At 37.7% G+C, this 19,261-nt stretch overlaps 1 protein-coding gene across 11 annotated transcripts in view; it reads right to left on the bottom strand.

The window, feature by feature from the left end:
• The window catches only part of LOC144370360 (transport and Golgi organization protein 1 homolog), a 175,923-nt gene that overhangs the window by 65,639 nt on the left and 91,023 nt on the right, over positions 1 to 19,261 (bottom strand). For 7 of the 11 annotated variants that reach the window (XM_078031104.1, XM_078031103.1, XM_078031102.1 and 4 more), the window contains 3 exons: positions 18,439 to 18,553; positions 17,498 to 17,651; positions 13,992 to 14,157 (listed from right to left, as the gene is read on the bottom strand). The exons of 2 other annotated variants lie outside the window; for them this stretch is intronic. In XM_078031104.1, the coding sequence (XP_077887230.1) occupies positions 13,992 to 14,157; positions 17,498 to 17,651; positions 18,439 to 18,542 (424 nt within the window). In that variant the 5' untranslated portion in view covers positions 18,543 to 18,553. Of the gene's footprint in view, positions 1 to 13,991; positions 14,158 to 17,497; positions 17,652 to 18,438; positions 18,554 to 19,261 lie in introns of those variants that run through there. 2 more of the 11 variants (XM_078031108.1, XM_078031110.1) reach the window with 2 other exon arrangements.

The raw sequence follows: 19,261 nt of genomic DNA on the forward strand, positions 1-19,261 counted from the left end.
AGATGGAGGAGTGAAGGGAAAATACTGGGGAATGATATAGGCCAAACTGGAATGTTATATTGTGCATGTGGAAATATGTAACAACAAATACTGCCATGATTTACAACTATAATGTATCAACAAAAAAATGGAAAAAATAAAAGAAAGCAAACAAAAGAATAGAATTGCTTTCATGTATGCATGTATGTATGTATGTATACAGCCTAGCCAAACATCTATTGTGAGCATAAACATTAATACTTTGGAACAGTGATGAGCCTGACACTGGTTTTTTTTAATTGTTCTCTTTATTCCTTTTTTCCCTCCCTCCCTCCCTCCCTTCCTTCCTTCTTTCATTCTTTCCCCTCTCTCTCTCTCTCTCTCCCTCCCTCTCTCTCCTCTCTCTTCTCTCCCCTCCCTCCCCCCCCTCTCTCTTATTTCCCAGGCTGGCCTAAACTCCTAGGCTCAAGTAATCTTCCTGCCTCAGCTTTCTGAGTAGTTGTGACTGTTGGAGCACACCACGATGTCCAACAATAACACTTGCTTTTGTAAACAAAGTTTTATTAGAACACAGAAACTTATATTATTTACCCACAGTCTAGGCTGTTTTGTGCTACACTGGCACTTGAGTGGCAATGAAGACTTGCCTACAAAGTCTAATATATTTATTATCAGTCTCTTTTCAGGAAAAGTTTGTTGATCCCTGATTAGATTATAGATTAAAGTCAGCAGAATAAATACATAAACATTTCTTTTCTTACGACTAAAATTGGCTGTATGAAATGAGATAAATGATCTATTAATTGCCAAGATAAAAGTCTCTTCCCTATAGAAAGTGTGTATTCAGAACTAGAAATCTTGGCACTGTGTCATGTCAATGTAGGAAAAAACCTGGCAGTTCATTTTGATGAGACTTAAGAAATTTCTTTTCCAGGGCATTTTGAGGTTTATCTAAACTTTGTAGATAATACAGGGAAGAACATTTTAATCTTCAAATAGATTATGTTCATTATTAGTTTGTAATCATTTCACAACTATCATATAATATTAAAGCATCATAAGAGACTGCCTATCATAATAGAAATTTTATGACTCTAGCCATTAACATGTATTTTTCTAGTTATTGTAGACTCATACTTTTAAGCTAGTGCTATTGGTAAAATATATGATTATTTAAGTCTGATTGTCTTACTAATTTTGACCAGTTTATTTTTCAGATATCCATTTTGGGTTTACTCTTTCAATTAATTTTTCGTTCCATGGACAATGAAATTGTTGTTGAGTATATAAGATGTTGCAGTTTCTATGTAAGTTGACCTAAGTGTCTCTACCACTATTGATGGGCAAAGATATAAGTAAGTTAGTATTTTTACTTGAAACTGTTATAGATCTAATGTACTTGATTTGTTTTCCTGACACAAAAGAGTATAAAACTAGAAAAACTAAACATTTTCAGGTATTAATTTCAGACATGACTGTAGGCCTGGTGCACAAAACACAATTAGGGAGATGAAGCTCAAGTAAGATGGTGGTCATACTGAGTTAAGGAGAAAATTATCAAAGTGCAAGATTATCATAGTGGTTGGAATTTTGTGGACAAGAATGTCTGAGCTATTTATGGTGGGTGCAATGTAATTATGTGTGTGTTAGAGAGAGAATACTAAAAGCCTGGAGGAAATTCATTTTTGATAGGAATGTACCAGATGAGACTCTTTAAGGCTTAGCAGAGTTTGACTGCTATAAAGGAGACTGAAGATGATGCTAAATGGCAATGTTGGAAGAAATGGTTTCCAGCAGAGTCAGGTTGCAACAGCTTCACTAATATATCAGGTACTTAATTAAGAGTTCAGGAATAAGCCTTAGCAAAAAGAACCACACACAAAAGAGTAAAGGGAAAATGGTAGACCTAAATTTGAAATCAAAATTGATTCATGCTGAAAATGTATGTGGCAGCCAGAAAGGAAAAAAGAAAAGAAAGGTGTGTGTGTGTGTGAAAGGAATCTGATGACAATCAAAGGGAGATCAGTAGAATAGAGGAAAGGGATCAGGGGAGAGAGGAAAGCAGGTAAAAGAGAAATACTCGAGAATGATATTGGCTAAGTTTTATCACTATATTGTACATATGTATGAAAACATAACAACAAATCCCACCATTATGTACAAGTATAATGCACCATGAAATATGGAAATAAAGAAAAATACCAAACCTAGTGAGGCGAGGTGGAATATGCTTATAATCCCAGTGACTCAGGTGGATGAAGCAAGAGGATCACGAGCTCAAAGCCAGCCTTAGTAAATCGAGGTGCTAAAGCAGCTCAGTAAGACCCTGTCTCTCAATAAAATACAAAACAGGTCTGGGGATGTGGCTCAGTAATTGAGTACCCTGAGTTCAATCTCTGGTACCAAATAATAATAATAATAATAATAATAATAATAATAATAATACCAAATCTAATATGATCAAAACAATTCACCAGTAATTAGCCTGCATGACACATAAAACAGAATATCCTTTATAGGAAGACAATATAATCCAGACTTCCTATGATGTATCATCTATAAATGACCAGAATATAATTTAAAATTTTTTTTGGTACCATGGATTGAACCCAGGTGTGCTTAACCATTGAGCCACAACCTCAGCCCTTTTTTTGCATTTTATTTAGATACAGGGTCTCATTGAGTTGCTAAGTGCATCCCTTAGTTGCTGAGGCTAGCTTTGAACTCTTTTTTTTTAACAATTTCAATTTTTAATAATGGAAACATTTTGCTATACCAGAAAAAATTTCAGGGGAGAAAAATCTTCCCTATAAAAATAAACTCATCAAAATTATAAATATTATAACTTTTTTACTTCTTCAATATAAAATGCTCCCCTGCAATACCACCCCTTCATATAACACCTTTCCTGTACCATCACATTTTGAAGAGAAAACAGTATTACAGCAAAGCTCAGTTTTAATTTAACGTAACATTTGTAAAATGACTTTTTAAAATCTTTGGCCTTCAGAGCCTTTATTCTTATTTTACAACATTAAAAATGCTGCTGTAGTAACCAGTGTTTGGGAGAGAACATCACTCTTCTAGAACCATGAACAGACAGAATTTTAATACAGTAACTTCCAAATTGTAACTTGTAGTGCACATGACAGGGAGGTTTGGATAAACACAGAGGAGAATATGCCTGTTTCAGACAATCTACTACAAGTAAAAAAAAAAAAAAAGAATTCACAGATACCCATCAGCTACTACTTCAGGTTCTAACAGTGTCATGAATCTGAGAAACAAATGCTTCACAAACTATAAGTTTACTGGGATGAGTAATTAAAAGACCAGGTGGTTGATAACAGTATATTCAAACCCAATCCACAGTCTGAATAGGAAAACCAGTATTAAAATCATGAAGGCATTCCCTGAACAACAAAGGCCAAGTGTTGGATGACAATGTCACTAAAACCTCATTGATGCACTAAAAAGAAGTTACATGCAAAATTAAACAATGTGTGCCATGCATAATTTATTAGCTTTGAACTCTTGATCCTCCTGCCTTAGCCTCCTGATGAGATGGGATTATAGGCATGTAGAATATCATTAAATTTTGCCAGAATGCAAAGAAGATAGAAAAATGAGAACCACAAGAGAAAATGTTACATATAAAAAAAGTTCCGTGAGCTGACCCAGATGTTAGGATTAGCAGAAAAAAAATTTATAAAGTTTTTATAACTAATTTCAAGGAATTAAAGAAAAGCTTAATCATAATGAATAAGTAGATATGGGTGTCAACATATAAATGAAAAATTTCTTTTAAAAGAAATAAAGAGTATAGTATTTGAAATGAAAAATTCATGAAACAAATCTATCATCAGATTATATAGTGCAAAAACAGCAAAAAGTTAACTTGGAGATAGACCAATAAAAATTATCTGGTCTAAAAATCAGAAAGAAAAAAATAGAGACTTGGTTACTATCAGGACAAAGTGACCTAACATACATATAATTAGATTTCTAGAAGAATAGAGGCATAAATTGTAAAGAAAAAATATTTAAGACAATGATGGCTAAAATTATCTCAAATTAACAAAAAAGATGTTAACAGATTTAGGAAACTCAGTGAATACTAAAGTTAGTTACAAAGCAAATCACATCTAGATGCATCAGAGTCAACTGTAAATAATCAATTAGGAAGAAAAAGGTCTTGAAGGCAATTAGAAAAAAGTGGTGTGTTACACATAGGTAAAAATGACTAAAATGATAGCTGACTTCTTATCAGAAATGAGAGATTAAAGTTAACGGAAAGGTTTAAGGTGCTAGAAGACAAAAACTGCTAATCCAGGATAAATACTCTTCAAAACTGAAAGCAGAATAGACATTTTTAAATAAATAAAAAGTAAGAAAATTCAATACCAATAGATCTCTACTATTAACAATGCTAAAAGAACCTCTTCAGGATAAAAGGAGATGATCCATCAGGTAGAAACAGATGCACTGTGTGTTTTAGTTCACTGTGTAATAAACTTAATGGTTTAAAATAAAAATTCTTTGTTATGTCTCCTTATTCTATGATTTGGCTTTACATAATTTTCTGATGGGTCCTTTGCTCTAGGTATTTATTAGTGCTTATGTGGTTTCCTTTAGCAGGGATTGTTTAACCAAAGGTAGAACTGACAAAATAGCTTTGTTTACATGTCTGCTAGCTCAACTGGTTGGGTCAGGCTTATCTCCTCAAATGCTTTTAGTCATTCAGTCATTCTAAAATTTTTTATTTGTTGATTAGATTTCTAGAGGATAAAAGTAGAAGGTATATACCTTCCCAAGGTGTTAGGTCTAGGATTGTCATGGCATCACTTTCACCAAAAATATATTTTGTTCATTAAAACAAGACAAAAGACCAGCCCAGACTCAGCGGGTGGGAAATAGATATTACTTCATAATGAGAGAAGCAACATGATACAGGAATGTGGAGAATTTGGGGTAGATATTTTTAAAGACAATGCACCATAAACAGAAATGAAAAGTACTAGAAATACTAAAATGTAGGTAAATATAAAAGGAAATATGTATACATATTTATTCTTTTAATTTCTTGGAAACATGACTAAGGTAAAAAACATAGGGTATACAGCTGTAATATGTATGACGACAAAGCACAAAGGACTTGGGGAGATGTGAGAAAGTATCACAATTTAAATTATGAAAACTGTGATAAATTAAAGAATGCATTTCATAATTCCTGGAAACATTGCTAAAACAATAATGAAAAGCAATAAAGCTAAACGCTCATGGATAAATTAAATAAAATTTAATTTTTATTTAATGTAATTTTATTTAATTACATTAAATAAAAATATGAATAGAACGAAAACAAGAAATAGATAAAAATACATCATGAATAGTAAGCCAAGAAGAATGCAGAGGCTATACTAACATCAGATGAATTTAATTCAAGATAAAGAGTATTATAAGAGATAAGAAAGACATTTCATAATACCATAATGTGTTTTTAAGAACACAGAAACATGACACCATACAACCAAACATTTATATGCCCCAAATATATGAAAGCTGACAAATCTGAAGAGACAAATCTATACTTTGAATTTTTAACACCCTTTTAACAACTGATAGTAACACTATAAAAAAAAATCACTAATGATACACAATAGTCTGAACAAAACTATCAACCACCTTAACCTTATTGACATTGACTGACAATGCCCAACAACTCCAGAATATATATTCTTTTCTAGTCCTCATGGAAACTTGCAAGATAGGTTATATTCTTGGCAAAAAGTTTTAAATATTGAATTTCAGTTTGTTTGCTGATCACAGTAGAAATAAATGGGGTATTCTTTAATAAAACTGGTCATTAAATAAAAGCACTACAAATCATCAATAAACAGCGTTTTAGTTATCTATTGTTATATTTTTAAAAATTCCAAAATTTAGTGGCTTTAAAAAATAACCATTTGCCGGGAGTGGTGGTGCACACCTGTAATTCCAGTGGCTCAGGAGACTGAGGTAGGAGGATCGAGAGTTCAAAGCCAGCCTCAGTAATGGCGAGGCACTAAGCAACTCAGTGACACCCTGTCTCTAAATAAAATACAAAATAGGGCTAGAGATGTGGCTCAGTGGTCGAGAGCCTCTGAATTCAATCCCCACTACCAAACAAACAACCATTTTATTTCTCATACTTTTGTAAGTCAAGACTTTAACCAAGGTTCTGCTCCAGTGTCACCTAGGCTCACCCATACAGCACACGCCTGATTTAGACTACAAGGTCTGAGATGGCTTTGTATGTCCGGAACTAAGGTGCTGACTGTTGGCTTTATGTAGTCTCCCTTTCCATGTGGTCTTTCATATGTCAGGGGCTTTCTTCAAATGAACTCTCCCTCCAGCAAGATAGCCTGGGCTTCTTTACAGTGTGGCACAGGGTACCACAGAGAAGAAAAAATGAGTTTGTGCCTTTAAAGGATACAGTCAGTCCTTCCTCAAGTCTCAATCTTGGGTAGGATCTTGGTCTATGCATTTTAGGGGAATTTATAGTTGTATGACATTTTAATCTACATTACTATGTGAAATCTCTTTGTTTTTATGATTTCATTTTTGCTACATTGTTTCTTTTCCATACAATTAACTACAATATAGGATAATCTATTAACAATAATGTCTCTTCAATTGGTTGTGTGAAGCTTGCTCTATAATAATTTATATAGAAAGAACTTATGGGAATAATATTCTCTAAATGACAATTTCCTGATTTAAAAACATATAATTTGTAGCCAGTACAATAGTGCATGCCTATAATCCTAGCTACTCAGGAGGTTGACAAGTAGGAGAATGGTAAGTTTGAGGAGAGCCTGGGCAACTTGGTGAGACTCTGTCTCAAGAAAAATAAAAACAAAACAAACATTAATGACTGCAGATGTAGCTCAGTGGTAGAGCACTCCTCAGTTCAATCCTCAGTGCTGGGGGTTAAAAAAGGTCATTCATCAGCATACTAAGACACTCCTTAGAGAAAAGTAATTGCAAGAACATTGTTCTCCTTCCTTGGGATATGTTTTTTTTTTCTAGATTGGAATCTAGAAAGCCTTTTGTGTGCTTTGTGCTCTCATTATGGTTATGTGGCTTTTTAAATCTTGTTCATGCCATTGGATGTAATATCAGATTTTGGGTTTTTTTTGGTGGTGCTGGGGATTGAACCCAGAGCCTTGTGCGTGTGAGGCAAGTACTCTTCCAACTAAGCTATATCCCCAGCCCCAGTGGATTTTTTTTTTTTGGAGGGGAATCTCTTCTCAACACATTTTGTGCCAGATTGTACTTGAGAAAGGGAAGTGATATGTACAGCATGGAACGATATTAGTTTCTGATTTTCCCACTTTTTAAAATCTTTTTTAAAAAATTATTTATTTTTAATTCTAATTTGTTATATATGACAGCAGAATGCATTATAATTCATATTACACATATGGTACACAATTTTTCATATCTCTGGTTGTATACAGAGTCACATCAGTTGTGTCTTTTTTTAAGAGAGAGAGGGGGGGGGAAGGGAGGAAGGGGAGAGAGAGATTTTTAAATATTTATTTTTTAGTTCTCGGCGGACACAACATCTTTTTTTGTATGTGGTGCTGAGCATCGAACCCGGGCTGCATGCATGCCAGGCAAGCGCACTACTGCTTGAGCCACATCCCCAGCCCCTAGTTGTGTCTTTATATGTGTACTTAGGGTAATGACGGTAATCTCATTCCACTGTCTTTTCTATCTACTACTTAGATGTATTTGAAAACTTTAAGAAAAATCAGAAATACTCTTTCCTATTTTCATGAAAGCATGAATTTTTAGCCATATAAAATCTGTCCTGATGGGTTTTGATTATATTTTTATACCTCATGAAAAGAGAAGAAATGTTCACCAGGACAAGCCTCTAAACTGGAAGCTAATAGCCATGTTATCTTGTGTGCTCTCTTCCTCCACATCATCACTTAGGTTTGAGTGAGGCCAAGAACTAATGACACAAAGAACAGAAGGAACTTTTCTTGTGATTACTGTATATTGTTTAAAGACAGCAAAGAATCAACTATTTGTAGCATTTTGAAAAATCCACATATAAATTTTTACTAGACTTTAAAATTTCTTCTTTGATACTCTGGTTCTACTCAAATGGTCCACTCTCAGAGGGGAAATTCAGAGAATCCTGGGAGAGTCATTATTTGTGAAGTCATAGTTATGAACAAAATCCTTTCTTGCAAAGACTTTCAAGCTGCCTCCCTTTAGCTTTCACTCATTAGTGCTGGTTGATACCTGATGCTATTAAAAAAAATCTGATCCTTATCTCACACATCCCTCTCACAAATATTGTAGAAGTACATTGTGATCCCACTAATCTTTGTCCATTGCCATCTTTCCCAGAATTCCCCAACTGTCTCTCATTTCACAGGGTTTAATCAACCTCCTTCCATCCTATTTCATATAAAGTAATCAACATTCCTTATAAAAGCTGACAGCACTTGGGTCCCCAGAACAATCCTTGTTGAGAAGGAAAAAAAGAAATTCATGACCAAATAGTAGAGAAGGCAGCCGAGTCACTTAAAAGCTAAAATTGTAATAAAAGAGAAAAGTATGATCAAGGAACCAATTAAAAGACTATTCATGTATTTTTCTCCTAAGAACCATCAGCCATGCTTCCGTTTGCACAGGGCGTTGGAAAGCGAAGCAAAATCCAAAGGACCACCAGGAAAAGTAACATCTTACTCCTCTAGTCCAGCTGCTGACCCCTCTCCACAATCTCTATTTGCAATGGAAATCTTACACCTTCTGGATGAGACAGAATGATGTAAATCGCTGGCCAAACAAATGGGAAGGCAGTAGCCTATTGTCAGTTCCTGGTTCACTTCCATTAACCAGTACCGGCTCAAGGGGAGGGCAACTCCATTTCCACCTTCAAAGGAGGAGTTGGGCGGGGCTAGGTTTTGCACATGCTCCCAAGGCAGGTTTCTGGGCATGCTCAGCTTACCATATAACTGTGCTTTTTAAAAAACTTGGCATTAAAGATAAAGCAACCTTACTTTATACTTAATTGTGAATGGGCTGCTCTAACTACTCCTCTTTTATATTCATTTGTTATTTTTAACCATGCTTTATGTCTTCACTCTGTTTCGAAGAGGCAGCTGGATCCCACAGGTCTAGACCCTCATCTGGGTCCTGCCAGAGGAACCATCTACCACAAAGAGAATCAAGACAGTCATCGAAGACAACATTCCAAATTTTTATCCAAGTAGAGAATCCAACAGTTAAACTGTCTGCAAAAATGTAACTTTTTTTGTAGGTAGACTGAGATATATAATTATCTTTCTGAAAACACTGCAATTTTATTTTGTTCTAGTAAATAAAGTCAATCTAGATGAGTACAGAAAAGGGTGGAAACTTGGTACTAAGGTAATCAAATATAACTTAAAAATATGACCACACACATCTATTTTTTCTCTCACCCGAAACAGCTAAAGGACAATACACAGATTTCTAAAAAGATATATGAGGCAATGGTAGATGAAACAGTGCACGAATTCTTTGGAAGATAAAAAGTGGATAGGAAGAGGACAACAGATTCAAAAGAGCTGTGGAACCAAAACACTGGTATCTAGCTGGGGCTGACTGCAGGAACTGAAACCCTTTCAGTCCTCCAAAAACTCAGATGCACAAGCACAGGCACCACAGTATGGAGGAACTGAGAGGATCAGCACACCAAACACCAAGAGCACCATGTGCCCTCAGCTCCCTGTCTTTCCAATTTAAACCACCAATTTCACTGTAATGGTATAGGACTCGTCTTAGGATACAATGAGTTGTCCAGTGAAATCTTCAAATCTGACTCCCCCAGTGCAAGAGCTGGCTTGCCAACCAGTGCTGTTGGCATGAGGCCCAAAGGCCACCCACCTGTTCACAACAGAGCTGCCTGTCAGCTTTGGGGAATTTCACCAGCATGATGATCAGAGGACCCAGATGTTTCAGATAAACTGCTAACAGGAACGAGAGACTCCAAAACAAAACTTTTTAAAAGAGGAGGAAGAAGGAAAAGCAAATAGAGGAAAAAGAGATAATACAGTGGGCAGGGTAACACTTTCTGAAAAGATATAATAAATATCCTCCCTGAGATATATTTTAAAAAGCTATAATAAATGTCCTCAGGGAGGATATTATATCCTTGAAATGGGAATAGGATACGATTAAAACAACAAGCTGAGAACAAGAAAGAGTTCTTGAAGAATATAAATGTGATAGTATCATAACAAATTTTAAAGATAAAACACAAGAAAAGTCCAAGAACTGTGTTCTGTAAAATAATGCCAATTGCCTAGATTTTGAATTCTCCATATATTCCATAAAAACCACACCAGTCAACAGGATAATGAAACCACCCCTAATCTAAGCCTACCACAAAATTAGGAGTCGGGAACTACTATAAACTTCCACTTGAGGTAAACAGAGAATGAACATCCCAAACCAGCTGAGCTCTGAAGCCCTCACTGGTCTGGGGAGGCAGACAGAGACTGCACAGGAGCAGGACAGTGGGGCTCTAGCAGTGCCAGACAGATGAAGTTCATCTTCCAGAATGAGGTCACCCCAGGATGACTGAGATTGGTAGTTCAGAGCAGTGGCTGCTTAGGAATTCAAAGGAAGGGCTGGAAGGAGATGCAGTCAGACATCTAGGGACGCTCTGTCCTCGGGTGAGAAAGGGGTAATGCAGACAGCCTTCGACAGTCTATGGCAGGGAGAAAGAGAGAAGCAATGGGAGAAAATTCAGAAGGACAAAACCAAAAGCCTCACCCAGCCCTTTCCCTACCAGTAAAGGAAGCACCCTACTGAAGCCACTGTGCTTCTCTGTATTGATGAGAGAAAGAACTCTTTTTTGTGGTGGGTGGGATGGGGTGGGGAGGGAGGTACTGGGAATTGAACTCAGGGGCATGAACTACTGAGCCACATCCCCAGCCCTATTTTGTATTTAATAGAGACAGGTTCTCACTGAGTGCCTCGCTTTTGCTGAGGCTGGCTTTGAACTCATGATCCTCAGCTTCTGGAGTCACCGGGATTACAGGTGTGCACCACTGTGCCAGGCTAGAAGGAACTCTTGAATTAAGAATCTCAGTAAGGGTGAAAGATCTATATAATGAAAATTACAGAACCTTAAAGAAAGAAATCAAAAAAAGACCTTAGAAGATAGAAAGATCTACCTTGCTCTTGGATAGGCAGAATTAATATTATCAAAATGACCATACTTCCAAAAGCACTATACAGATTTAATGCAATTCCAATCAAAATCCCAATGACATTCCTCATAGAAATAGAAAAACAATCATGAAATTCATCTGGAAAAATAAGAGACCCAGAATAGCTAAAGCAATCCTTAGCAAGAAGAGTGAAGCAGGGGGCATCACTATATCAGACCTTAAACTATACTACAGAGCAACAGTAACAAAAACAGCATGGTATTGGCACCAAAACAGACTGGTAGAGCAATGGTACAGAACAGAGGATACAGAGACTAACCCACAAAACTACAATTATCTTATATTAGACAAAGGTACCAAAAACATGCACTAGAGAAAAGATTGCATCTTCAACAAATGGTGCTGGGAGAACTGGAAATCCATATGCAACAAAATGAAATTAAACCCCTATCTCTCACCATGCACAGAACTCGAGTCAAAATGTATCAAGGACCTGGGAATAAAACCAGAGACTCTGCGTTTAATAGAAAAAAAAGTAGACCCTAATCTCCATCATGTGGGATTAGGCTCCAACTTCCTTAATAAGACTCTTTTGGTGCCAAAATAAAAATCAAGAATCAATAAATGGGATGGACTCAAACTAAAAAGTTTCTTTCTTCTCAGCAAAAGAAACAAATCTGTGAGGTGAATAGAAAGCCTACATCTTGGGAGCAAATCTTTACCCCTCACACATCAGATATAGCACTAATCTCTAGGGTATATAAAGAACCTCAAAAGCTAAACACCAAAAAAAAAAAAAAACAAATAACCCAATCAATAAATGGGCCAAGGACCTGAACAGACACTTCTCAGAAGATAATATACAATCAGTCAACAAATACATGAAAAATGTTCATCATTACTAGCTATTAGAGAAGTGCAAATCAAAACCACTCTAAGATTTCATCTCACTCGTCAGAATGGCAGCTATTATGGATACAAACCACAATAAGTGTTGGCGAGGATGTGGGAGAAAAAGGCACACTCATACACTGCTGATAGAACTGCAAATTGGTGCAGCCAATATGGAAAGCAGTATGGAGATTCCTTGGAAAATTGAGAATGGAACCACCATCTGACCCAGCTGTCCATCTCCTCAATCTATATCCAAAGGACTTAAAAACAGTATACTACAGGACACAGATGCATCAATGTTTACAGCAGCACAATTCACAATAGCTAAACTGTGGGACCAACCTAGATGCCCTTCAATAGATGAATGGATTAAAAACTGTGAAGGGTGTGTGTGTGTGTGTATGTGTGTATACACACACATACACACACATACAATGGAATATTACTCAGCAATAGAAGAAAATAAAATCATGGCATTTGCAGGTAAATGGATGGAGTTAGAAAAGATAATGCTAAGTTAGCCAATCCCAAAAAACCAAATGCTGAATGTTTTCTTTGATATAAGGAGGCTGATTCATAGTGGGATAGAGAGTGGGAGATGGGAGGAACAACAAGCTCTAGATAGGGCAGAGGGGTTGGAGGGGAAGGGAGGAGGCATGAGGTTATTAATGATGGTGGAATGTGATAATTATTATCCAAAGTACAGGTATGAATACAGGAACTGGGTGTGAATATACTGTGTATACAATCAGAGATATGGAAAATTGTGCTCTATATGTATAAGAATTATAATGCTTTCTGCTGTCATATATGAATAAAAATGTTTTAAAAGGTCCGTAAAACCCTCTCACACCAGCCCATACTGACTCCCTCTTGCTGATACAGGAGAACAGTCATTTTAAAAATAATCATGAGAAACAAAAAAAACCCTTTCAAGTCTGAAATTCAAATATTTCAGAACAGAAAATGGACAAAAAGATAAATATTGGGGCTAGGGTTGTAGTTCAGTGGCAGAGTGCTTACTCAGCATGTGTGAGGCACTGGGCTCGATCCTTAGCCACCACATTAAAAAAATAAAATAAGGGCATGCTGTCTATCTACAACTAAATTATATATATATATATATATATATATATATATATATATATATATATATATATGAGAGAGAGAGAGAGAGAGAGAGAGAGAGAGAGAGAGAGAGAGAGAGAGAGAGAGAGAAGGGGGGAACACCAAATTTGAGAAAAAAGAAAAAGGAAGACAAAATGATCTCCTACACCTCATGGGTCTTTTTTTTTTTAATATGTATTTTTTTAGTTGAAGTTGGACACAATGCCTTTATTTTTACTTTTGTTTTTATGTGGTGCTGAGGATTGAACCCAGGCCCTTGCACGTGCGAGGTGAGTGCTCTACCGCTGAGCCACCACCCCAGCCCCCCACCTCATGGGTCTTAAACGACCTAAAGCACATGACATAGTCAGTACTGTTGATGAACACAATAAATGTCCATAAATATCAGTTGCAATTTAAAATACATTCTACTATTGAGAAGAGGAATCACTGTGCAAAGCACCATCATAAAGATAGGAGGTTTACCAAATAAACTCCAGAGAAGATGTCTGCGTCAAGGGAGAAAAGGTTCAAATTTAATCCTTGAGACTGACAGGACCATAAACATTAATATCATCACTTGGATTCAAAGTCCAGCTTCAAGGGAACAAGGATTACTCTGGCAGTTCTTGGACCAGGAAGCCTTAAGAATGTCATCAGATGACTACAGGGCTGGGTAGGAAAGAAAGGTCCCAGAGCAGGACACAGGACTTCCCGTGGGGACGCATCTCACTCACACCCTACCTTGAGGTGATGGAGTCACTGGCTCACCTAACCCCAACTCACTTCCTTCCTCCTGCTCTCTGATCCCTCCTCCAGCTGAAGGCAGGGCATCAGAGGCCCACTGGCTATTCTCTGTCTCTCCCAGGATGGACTCCAGGTCTACCTCCTCCAGGGTGCTCCCCTCAGAGGACAGCAGTTTATCCAAGCCAAATTTCAGTATGTCACTCAACTTGAATGAAGAAAACGAGAGACCCAGTTAGTTCTCATGAAAACACAGATGAGGATGTGTGACTTGCTAAGTGTCTAAATGATACCAGGTAATTCTTTCCCTGATGGACTTTCTTCTCTTCCATCACAAATGACACCTGCCAGGCTGTTTTGAAGTTGGATGAGGAATAAGCAGAGAGGTGATAAATGATGATCAGAGATGTTGACTTTGACAATTATTTACAATACCAAAAAAAATTTGGGCCTCCAATTTTTTTGAGGAGTGGGGGCAGATAAAATGATTCCAGCATCTTCTATAGCACTTCTCACCAGCAATTTTTACAGGCACTTCCAGCAGTCCTAAGAGAACTCAGAGAACCTGTTGGCTACCTTCTTACCTCTCCCACTGCCAAACTCTTATAAAGAGAAGGTGCCACTGAATACCTCATCTCACCATGAGCTGCCACCTGTCCTTGCCAAGCCGCTTTGATACTACAGTGGTTTATGGGACCCACTTTGGCAAAACCATAACCACCCTGATCACCAGACCCAAAAGCCCTTTCTCAATTTCAATCTCCCTGGATAATCCTGCGGCACTCCCCATCCTGCCCTCTTGCTCCCCCTAGGGAGCCTACTTCCTATGGCTACAGGAACCAGAATCTTAGATAGTGTTACCTGGCTTTCATTTGCTACTTGCAACTCTCCACCTCCCTAAGTACTATCTCTTAGGAATTCTGAACCAATTGGGATCCACATCATGGGACTTCATTTTCATTTTGCCCTTTTAGATTTGGTTAATTATCTCTAGATTGCCTATTCTGTAACTTGGAAACTTTAGCTTGAAAATACCCGAGATGAAAACTATGACAAAAACTAAGCAAAACCATACCTGTTATATTTATATTTAACTTTGGTGTACATATATATAACCAAGCCAAATGGCTTTGGCATTTAGTACCCAAAACAGAAGAAAGCCAAGTATTTATGATGAGGCTCAGTCCATACTGGGACCCTTCCCTCTTCCACTCCTTGGACTATGTCTCCTGGCTTCCCTCGCTACTGCTCACTCACAACATGTCTTTAAGGAACTACCCATTTTTTAAATGAAAACCACTTTATTATAGTAACTAAGAGCATGTAGTTGGAAGTTAAAGAGTGCTCGGATTAGAGTCATGAATCTGATGTTTGGAAAATTTCTTAAGATGGAGGTAAAGACAACGTCTATCTCATTTTTTTGTTATTCTTCTTCTAAAACAACTGGAAAAAGTGCACGTCATACAATGCTTAGCACACAGTACGCATTCAATAAGTGTTCACCGCATCTTTATCTGTTCTCTGTTTCTGTTGTGTTCTCCTTCTAAAACAAGGAACCTGCTTTCCTTTTTCAGGACTTCACTGCTCTATACTGCTTAGATTTATCAAACCAGAACCACGTCTTTTACTATTAGATTCTTTTAATAACTTAAAAAAATGTCCTGCTGTATTTTGAGACAAGGCAGTGACAAGTTATTTATGGTTCCTGGCAACCATAAATAACTCACAGTCTGGTGGGGAGGAAAGAATCAAGACAGAACCAGAGTGTGATTTCTTGCCATGGCTTGGGCAGAAAGTCCCACCGAGGTCCTCTCCACCAGCCCATAGTTTGTACTGGCCCCAGGATCTGGTCCCATGGCAGAGTTTGTGCCTGTGCATTTCACAATGATGTGCTAGCAGCTAATGCCACAGGGAAACCCCTGACTGAATGCCTGGAGCTCCCTCCACTGGGGAAGCATCTCCTCTAACTCCTGACGCCTGTGCCTTCACAACAGCCCATGATGAGCTCCTCTCCCAAGGTCCTGTAAAGAAGTATATTTAGACACCTACAGTGTACACGCACCTCTCTCTCAAGCTTTCACCTTCCATTTGAAATTGCCTCTTCAATAGTGTGAAAATAAAATGCACAGCCTGCCCGGCCACCATGACAGATGAGCATGCAGAAGACTCAAAACACAAAAGGCCAAAGACTCCAGTTACTCTCTAAGATAAACTAAAGTCAAGCAAACAAACAAAACCTAGGGTTCTTCTTTCGGGTTCTAGTACCCCCAAATCTGTGACCCTTTCCTGCAGGTGAGTGACTCCCTAACAAAAATAGCGCTTTCCCTGTCTGCAATGCTGATGTGTAAAGATACAGATGTGAGAAAACTGCCATTTTTAAACTCATGCTTGGGCTAGTTGTAAATTTGATGATTCTGCTTGTAATACTGTGTAATTTTTTCCCTTTCATATACCTCTTGAATTTTTTGTTTGATAAGCTGATCCTTTTAAAGCCTGGTTTTTCTTGCAAATTTTTCTAATTCCTTTCTTTTCTGAGTCTCCCTCTAACAATAATGTATATTGATTTTTACTACAAATTCTGTTGACTAAAGCCTACATTATCTTCATCTTTCTAATTTCTATCCCTATCTTCCTACTTTCTACTCTCATCTTTCAGGCTTAAAGGCTTAAAGCCATCTTGGAACTTGCTCTCTCTCACTGCCTGCCTCAAAACAATAGCCAACTCCTGTCATTTCTCTGCAGTTTCCTACAGCAGACTTTCCCACAGCTACTACCTTTTCTCAGACATTTATTACTCTCTTCATGCTTGAATCATACTAGATACTAGGGGTTGATCTCTCTGCATCTAATCCCTCAGAAGGACTTGGGGTATATTATAATACAGGTTAATTTTATCTCAAAGGCTGCTGCTAAGGAATAACTCTAAACCTCCTACCAAAAGAGAGTTCTCTAGGATATTCTAAGACAGCATTTGACTCCCATCTAATTTTTCCTTCTTCAACAAATTAACTCTAGTGCTTTCATCCCTATATCCTATGGCATAATTTTGAATTCCTAATCTTGTTCACTCATCTCTGAGTATGGAATGAGTACTGTAAGTCACTACTCAAAGCGTCTGGGATTAAAGAGGAGCTATGGAACTAATCATCACTGATTGAAAAAAAAAGGAAGAAAAAAAAAGAACTTAAACAAATTCTCTCTGAGGTAACTCGTGGCACACTCATCTTTAGAAGCCATAAAGAGATTAGATCCTTGATGTTCAGTTACATGCTCAAAGTCATACATCCAATAAGGGATAAGATGTGAATTTCAATCCAAGTTAGATGGTTCAAAGCTCATTCTCTTTATTGTATTTTCTCCACCTTTAAATGCCACCCTCATTTTTAGCTTGTATGGCACCTTGCATGTAGTTAGGTAAGAATTAGGCCAATGAAAAAAATGTGTAATTTGCAACAATGGGTGGTTAATGCTGGTCCTTTTTATTTGCATTCTCATCCAAAGATAGTACTGGTTATAAATCATGAGACTCTAAAAAGAACACATTTTACCTGGAGGTCAGGATCAGCCAAAGGTTTCTGGGCTCCCAGAGTAAAATGGTCTCTTTCTATGATCGTGTTGGTGAGCTGCAGTTTGGAGGCTGCTTTCCTATAAACTATTTCTTCCACAGTGTCTCGGCCAATCAGCCGGATCACTTTCACAGCCCTGTACGGGAGTCAAATGAGAGCAGTGTTTGAAGTCTGCAAAGCTGGGGAAAAAAGCATGCCAGGAAAATACACCCAAAAGGAAGCAAAACCAAATGCCACATTCAGGGAACAATGAAAAGGACACTGCTCATTGGGACCTGAGCATTTGTTAGAGAAATCTGGCCTCAACTTCTTCCTGAACTTTTCCCCAAAAGAGGAAGAGGAAGGAAGATGAAGTGACCACTATTGGGCCTTCATCTGTAGCCAGGATAACCCCTGGCAGGCATGTTACCTCAAGTCAAAGGGTAGCTGAACACAACTTTGTTTCCTCTTTGTGATACTGTGAATCAAACCCAGGAGAGCTTTACCATGAAGTTATAATCCTAGCCTTAAAAAAAAAAAAGTTTTGAGACAGGGTTTAGGTAAGTTGCAAGGTTGGCTTTAAACTTGATCTTCCTGCTTGAGTCTCCCATGCTGATAATGATTACAGGCATGTGCACCCACTGGCTTTAACTTCATTTTTAAACTGAAATTTAGTTCATGAGAAACTTGAACTAAATAAATTCTAAGTTTCTTCTAATCATTTTGGAATTTAACTGTTCTTTTCAACAAAGTGAGTCTGAACTGATCATGGGACCACTGATCCCCCAACATAACTCTACAAGCCAGCAGCACAACGGGGTTCAAACCCAGTGGACTCTAACTCCAACGTGGCACTGTTGTCAGGACTACACGGTCCACCTTCCTCCCCAATCCACAGCTGCAAGCCAACAGAGCAGAAAGGTGCCAATGACTAACTCACTCACTTGTTCTGGCCAATTCGGTGAGCTCTGGCAGCTGCCCGCAAGTCATTTTGAGGATTAAAATCACTGTCAGAAAAAATAACAGTATCTGCTGCTTTTAAGTTCATGCCAACTCCACCTGAAAACCATACAAAAAAGGAGCATGATCAGCAACACACAAATAAGGAACTAGAAAACACACAAGGCAGGACTGGGTCCTACTGAAAATCTGAAATCAGTCCACCTGACTGGTTTCATCCTTCAAACTGAAATTTCTGCCCCAAACTTCAGGTTTTGACCACCCTACAGTGGTCAAAAGTGCTACCTCACCTTTCATTGCGTGAACTGGGAAAATTTAATTATCAAATATAACAGAATGAGAGGTAAGCAGAAGAAAAGGATGCTTAAGTTAATTGCACGAAGACATTTAATATTTGTTTGAAAACCTTGATTGGATTTTGCTTCAAACAGTCTGTGAATAAGGACACAAGTTCTTTCAGAAAACAGCTCCAAAAATAAGAGGTCTGGGGGCTGCAGTTGTAGCTCATACAATATGATAGGTCCTAGCTTAAGTAAGTTCTCTCGACTTTGTGATCTTTCATCCAATTTTTAAAAAATTACAGAAATGTCTTAGATGCCAAGGGCAAGGGTGGGAAAAAACAGAAGGTGGTAGACTCTACGGGGGAAAGGGGTAGATTCTCGACTTTCTTCAAAGGAATTCTCAAGAAATTTTATTCTAAGAAGAAACTAGGAAGAAAGGAGAAAGAGGCACAGGTGGAAAACAGTTTGATTTTTTTCCTGAAAGGGTAGGTGTATCAGGAAGCCCACGGGCACACAGTTTCAGGGA

Source organism: Ictidomys tridecemlineatus, chromosome 14 (assembly GCF_052094955.1).
Source record: "Ictidomys tridecemlineatus isolate mIctTri1 chromosome 14, mIctTri1.hap1, whole genome shotgun sequence".
Classification (NCBI taxonomy): domain Eukaryota; kingdom Metazoa; phylum Chordata; class Mammalia; order Rodentia; family Sciuridae; genus Ictidomys; species Ictidomys tridecemlineatus.